Source organism: Gastrolobium bilobum, unplaced genomic scaffold (assembly GCF_033153095.1).
Source record: "Gastrolobium bilobum isolate Gb01-03AN ecotype WA unplaced genomic scaffold, APGP_CSIRO_Gbil_v1 utg10892, whole genome shotgun sequence".
Lineage (NCBI taxonomy): Eukaryota > Viridiplantae > Streptophyta > Magnoliopsida > Fabales > Fabaceae > Gastrolobium > Gastrolobium bilobum.
The window spans coordinates 45371-51666 of NW_026896765.1; the positions used below are offsets into that span (position 1 = coordinate 45371).

General features: G+C 37.2%; 1 protein-coding gene across 1 annotated transcript; it reads left to right on the forward strand.

Moving 5' to 3' along the window:
- The first annotated feature begins 589 nt into the window (after positions 1-589).
- Positions 590-6066, forward strand: LOC133301908 (protein CROWDED NUCLEI 4). Its single transcript, XM_061501626.1, has 9 exons — positions 590-844; positions 1458-1667; positions 1817-2070; positions 2490-2760; positions 2852-2935; positions 3030-4852; positions 4970-5292; positions 5422-5522; positions 5651-6066. Exons 1-8 carry the CDS (start codon positions 659-661, stop codon positions 5430-5432), a joined length of 3162 nt encoding a protein of 1053 aa, XP_061357610.1. The 5' UTR covers positions 590-658; the 3' UTR covers positions 5433-5522; positions 5651-6066.
- The last annotated feature ends 230 nt before the right edge of the window (positions 6067-6296 follow it).

Sequence of the window (6296 nt, forward strand, 5' to 3'; positions counted from 1 at the left end):
CTTTTAAAATAGGTCTGTTGTAAATTTTCTAAAGAAATTTTTTAATAAACTCACGCCAATATTATTTTTAGAAGGGGCCATGTACTTTAGGTTTCTCGGAGGGTATTATAAAATCCATATCAGATCCTACTCGTAGAAGTGCATAGTATTATCACTTATTATTAGATTACCTTTAATTATTAGTTAAAATATACCTTATAATATAATTATTATATGATTTAATATAAATTTAATTGAACCAATAATTCAATACCTCAGTCAAATCAATCACCAAACCGAATATTAAAACACTATCTCTCACTTTGGTTGATTGATACCCTTATTTGTGGGCTTGAGACCAAAGAAAAAAGGCGAATATAAAATTTGAAAGTTTTTTAAGAATAAAAACTATATTACCAAAAGTCAAGGCGATGTCGTTTGGTGTCCGTCACGTCGCGAAGACTGAGAGTGGAAAAGGGAGGAGCTTTATACAGTGTGAGGAGTAAAGAAATGCGTTACATTCTACTTTCATTCTGTCAAAAGAGGCCAACCCACTATTAAAAAGCAAAAGAGAAAGAAAAAGAAGGCGAGAACCAACTCTGTAGAACCATTTCCAAGAAGCAGAACAACGATTTGGCGGAACGCAGAGAGTTCAGAAGAATCGCGTTTGGGTTCGGAGATGGAAATTTCGACTCCTAGATTTTCCAGGCCCTTGTCCATAACGCCGGGTTCTAGGGTTTTGAGAAGCCCTCTCACCGATGAACAGATCTGGAAGCGACTCAGAGACGCGGGCTTCGACGAGGAATCCATTAAGAACAAAGATAAGTCCGCTCTCGTTGCTTACATCGCTAAGCTTGAAGCTGAGGTTCGTATCTTCTTTCATCTCTCTAATCCTCTTTTCGTTGTTCTCTCTTTTCTCAATTTGTGTGACTAGTAAGGTAATATGTTATGTTCAGGGATTTTAGATTATTGAGAGACTTTATTTTGACATAATTTGTGGTTTGATAAATTAAGTAATATTCATTAATAATTTTCTGAGATGGTTTATCAATCAATGTGTTTTTCTGATTGATTTACTTTAATGCTGCACCAGAAGGTCAATATCGCCTCATATGGTATCTTGTTATTCTAATGTGAAATCTACTTTGATACTGTTCATTCTTGCATATATCACAAGATACGAAGTTCGTTTTCTTTTTTTATTTGCTGCCTCCTGCTCTTTTGCGTTGTATTCCTTGTCGTTTGAACAGTTTTGCTGCTCTTTTGCCTCCTGATATAAGAGTTTGTTATCAATCAAACCATTGCTTGACCCCCTTCTGTTGATTTTTTTCAATTGACTACTCTATAATAGATTTATGTGGTATTTCATATTTATCGGATACAGTATAATCTTTCCTGATGCTATTGTTATCAAAATCCATTATTACTTTCTTGCATTCCCTATTTCCCTTTGTATATGACCTGTATGTTTTATTTAGATACATGATCACCAGCATCACATGGGCCTTCTCATATTAGAGAGTAAGGAATCGGCTACCAAGTTTGAACAAGCTAAGGCCTTGGCTGAATCATCTGAGTTAAAGCATAAACATGATTCAGCCATGAACAAATCTCTATTAACTGATTCAAGGAGACGGGAAGAAAGTTTGAAGAAGACAGTAGACGTCAAAGAAGCATGCATAGCAAGTGTAAGCTTGTTGAATTGGTCCCCCCCCCCCCCCCCCCCCCCCCCCCAAAAAAAAAAAAAAAAAGAAAAAAAATGTACGATAGCTTTTTTTATCCCAAATGTTTGTTTTACTCAAACTTTTAGAGTGGTGTTTTTTATTTCTTTTTGTAGCTTGAGAAAGCCTTGCATGAAATGCGTACCGAATGTGCTGAAACAAAAGTTGCAGCTGAGAGTAAATTTGCTGAAGCACATCAATTGATAGATGAAGCGCAGAAAAAATTTACAGAGGCTGAGGCCAAGTTGCGTGCTGTGGAATCTTTGCAAGCAGAGGCTGATCGATATAACAGTGTTGCAGAGAGGAAGCTTCGTGATGTTGAAGCACGTGAAGATAACCTCAGACGGCAAATCATATCTTTCAAGTCAGAGTATGTATTTTGTACAATTATAATTAATAAATAAATTTTTCTAACGACTTACTATCTGCCTAATTCTTTTATGTGATCTTGAGCATGAAGGGCACAGATTAGGCTATGTGCCTCAACATTTTGCTGTTAAGATATGCTTGCCTTGGAGAATCCTGCATTTCTTATACACAGATCTTGTAGTTATAGATGGGGTTGGGAAAAGCCTTGGGAGAAAGAAATTGGTAGGACATAGATCAAATTTTTGGGGCTCCATGGCTTACTTCTTCTGCTTAATATAATTACTTATTTTTTTATACCATTACGATTTATGAGATTGTGCTTGATACGGCTATGTCAATCTGTGATCAAGATTTGTAATTATTTTTAAGCTCAACATATTGTGTATGTGAACATAATCCCTTTCTCTCTCTCTCTCATAGCTGTGATGAAAAAGATAAGGAGATGATTCTTGAGAGGCAATCCCTTTCTGAAAGGCAAAAGGGTTTGCAGCTAGAACAGGAAAGGTTACTTCAGTCACAAGCCTTGCTCAACCAGAGAGAGGATCACCTTTTTAGTAGATCTCAGGAACTAAATCGTCTTCAAAAAGAGTTAGAGGAGACAAAAGTGAAAATTGAAAAGGAATATGATGCCCTCCATGATGAGAAAACCAATCTAAAACTGATGGAGGCCACCCTAACTCAACGAGAAGAGGTGCATTTTTTAAAGTTCCCAGTTGGGTCAAGATGAAACTAATATTAAGTATTTATTTTGTCTTGTTCATATTTGTGTTGTGTGAAAGCAGGCACTGTCTAAACAGGAAACTGAGCTGAACAAGAAAGAGCAAGAGTTGCTGCAATATGAAGAGAAACTTGCTAGTAGAGAATCTGTAGGTTTTCTTGCAATTGTTTACTGTTCATTTTAACTCGTGAGCTTTTGTTTTATATTATTATTCCTTTAATTTTGTTTGATGGAAAATGTAGGATGAAATTCAGAAAGTTGTAGCTGGTCAGGAAGCTGCAATGAGAACTAGAAAATATGATTTGGAAATGGAGCTACAAATGCAGCTCAAATTGGTTGAAAATGAAATTGAAACAAAGAGACGGGCTTGGGAATTGAAGGAGGTTGATCTTAAACAACGGGAGGATCAAATCCTGGAAAGGGAGTATGAGCTGGAAGTTATGTCAAGGTCACTGAGCGAGAAGGAAAATGATCTGGTGGACCTGTCAAGTGCTCTTGAAGAAAAAGATCAAAGCTTGAGAGCTGCTGAGAAGGAGTTTGAGTTAAATAAAACCCTTTTGCAAAAGGAGAAAGATGATATTGAAGAAACAAAGCAAGATCTGCAGAAGTCTTTGGCATATTTGGATAGTAAACAAAGACATGTTGATAATGCAAAGGAGAGACTGGAGTCCATGAAAAGTGAAACAGGTGACTTGTCAATTTTGGAAGTGAAACTAAAGGAAGAGATTGACCTTGTAAGATCTCAGAAGTTGGAGCTTTTGGCTGAGGCAGATAAGCTGAAAGCTGAGAAGGCAAAGTTTGAAGCTGAGTGGGAACTTCTTGATGAAAAAAAAGAAGAGTTGAAGAAAGAAGCAGACCACATAGAAAAGGAAAGGAAGATAGTTTCCGCTTTTATTAAGAATGAGCGTGACAAGCTGAGAGAAGAGAAAGAAAATTTACGTAATCAGTACACCCATGACTTGGGGTTGCTTGCCAGTGAACGGGAACAGTTCATGAACAAGATGGCACATGAACATGCTGAGTGGTTTGGCAAGATACAGCAGGAGCGAGCAGATTTCTTGCGGGACATTGAGATGCAAAAGAGGGAGCTGAGTAACCTTATTGAGAAGAGGCGTGAAGAGGTGGAAAGTTATTTGAAGGAAAGAGAAAAGGCTTTCGAAGAAGAAAAGAGCAGTGAACTCCAATGTATTAATGCTCTTAAGGAGAAAGCAGCCAAAGAGTTGGAAGAAGTTTCCTTGGAGATGAAAAGGCTTCAAACTGAGCGAACTGAGATAAATTTGGATCGTGAACGGAGAAATAGGGAATGGGCTGAGCTAACTAATTGCATTGAGGAACTTGAGGTTCAAAGGGATAAGCTACAGAAACAGAGAGAACTGTTGCATGCTGATAGAATTGAAATTTATGCTCTGACTGAAGAATTGAAAAAGTTAGAGGATTTGAAACTTGTCTCCGATGACATTGCTATCACTGAAATGCTTAAATCTGATATGGAGTTGAACCAACAGAAAATCTCTGCAAGGAAAAACTTGAAGCATCGAAATCTTACACAAGGTCACCTTGATAATATTAGCAATGATTTTGATACTCCATTTATACAGAAGTCATCTGTTGTTTCCCCTCCTAGCCCTGTTCGATTCTCATGGATAAAACGATGCAGAGAACTAATTTTTAGAAATTCTCCTGAGAAGCCACTCGTGGAGGATTTGCCTCTGGTTTCTGTTGTAGGTAATGTTAGCAACGGGCAGAAGCACTTGGAAAATGACAAACTGCATGGTAATTTTGAGAAGGGACAGGAAATGGGATTTTCTTTTGGAGAACCAAAAGTAATAGTTGAAGTACCCTCTCGAGATGAAGAAGCCAGCAGAACAAGTGAGTTTGAATCTGCGACTAAAGATCTTAATGGAAAAACTGCCATCTTGTTTTCAGATGAACGTCATGTGGGCAGACAGAAAAGAGGCAGGGGGAACTTGTCTAATAAAGTTATAGATCCACTTGTAGACATGGGGCAGAATAAGAAACAGAGAGCAGAAGAACAAACAACCGAAAATCCTTTAGACAAGGGCTGGTACAATTTTGGTCCTTTGAATCAATTTATTTTGAACATATAGTTTACTTAGCAATATTTGTAAGTAGTGTAGTTAAAGTGTAGATTCAGGAAGTTATTTATTGATTTTGTTTTCAGTCTGATTTCAACCCAATCAGATGTGTCAGAGGTCCAGCAGGCATTAATGTCATCAAATCTAACACAAGGGAACCCTGAAGAAACACATGTAGTAATGGTTGATAAGGTTATTCATGTATCAGAAGTGATTTCTGAGAAAGTTGATGCTCTCACCATCCCCAATCAAGAACCAAGAGATCATTTTCAGAATCCTGCATTGGGAGTGGGACAATGTAATCTTCATGGAGAAACAGTTGATCAATCAAATTCTAAAACTAGACAAGAAGATATTTTACCTAGTGGTTCCAGTGTAATGGGAAACAATGGACAAGTTTCTGAGCGCTGTTAGGTAGTGATTTACAATCTGTTTTGCTTCTTTTACTTTGGTTTCTTCTCCAGGCCGGGTCTTTTCAATTTATATTGCTTTCCTTTGTTTCATTTTTTGCTTAAGTTCCGCTGAGATATTTATGCAGGTGATATTTGACTGTGGACAGGGACTGCATATGGTGGATATGGGCATTGGTACTGATAATTAGTGTGGTTAGGACATAAGTATATAGTAGGAGAGTATGAGGTGCGTCAATGCTATGCTTAAACATGTCTAGCTTTACATTCCTCTCTACTATATCTCCTGTTCACTTTCTTTGCAGGTACTGTTGCATTTTGAAATATACCATATTGATCGGATTCATTCTCTTGCAGTGCAGGACACCAAAGGGTCTCTTCATTTGTTGGTGAGTTGGAGTTGGGTATGTGCGTAGAGATAACAGGGGGTGTCTGCTGTGTGTACACACTGTTTGGATGCTGTTGCAAATTGCAATGAGTGTGGGGTAGACTGTTGATATCATAGTTCGTAGCATCGGGATGTTATGCATTTCAACTAAAGAAAAAGAAAAGTTGGGTACAGCATAAGGATAAGTTACTTTCAAAACCTAGCATGTGTGTTTTTTGATTTAGCGAGTTTTTCTGGCATGGTTTAGTTTGCCCCGTTGAAACCATCCAGATTTGAGTTTTTACCAGCGCTGAATGTCATTGTGTAGCCATTAATAGCAAAGTTTCCGTCTACAAACATGATTGCGCTCAGCATAACAAGTATCTGAAGCTCTTGTTTATGTTTGGCTGGATCTTTTTTTCGTTTTTTGGTAAATATGTTTGGCTGATTCTTGCTATGCGTTAGTATCATGTTATAATACTGTGCTGGTGAAGGTTGTTTTTTTTTTTTTTTTTTTTTTTTTTTTTTTTTTTTTGTAGTCACCTATTCAAATGTTTGCACTTTTAATGTAATACTTTAAAAAAAAAAAAGCAAACAAGATAAAACAAGTAATATCTTATTTATGTCTAATAAACA

Coding starts and splice junctions, on each gene's coding strand:
- LOC133301908 (XM_061501626.1), top strand. CDS start 659: ATGGAAATTTCGACTCCTAGATTTTCCAGGCCCTTGTCCATAACGCCG. Junction 845..1,457: donor TCGCTAAGCTTGAAGCTGAG/GTTCGTATCTTC, acceptor TGTTTTATTTAG/ATACATGATCACCAGCATCA. Junction 2,936..3,029: donor AACTTGCTAGTAGAGAATCT/GTAGGTTTTCTT, acceptor TGGAAAATGTAG/GATGAAATTCAGAAAGTTGT.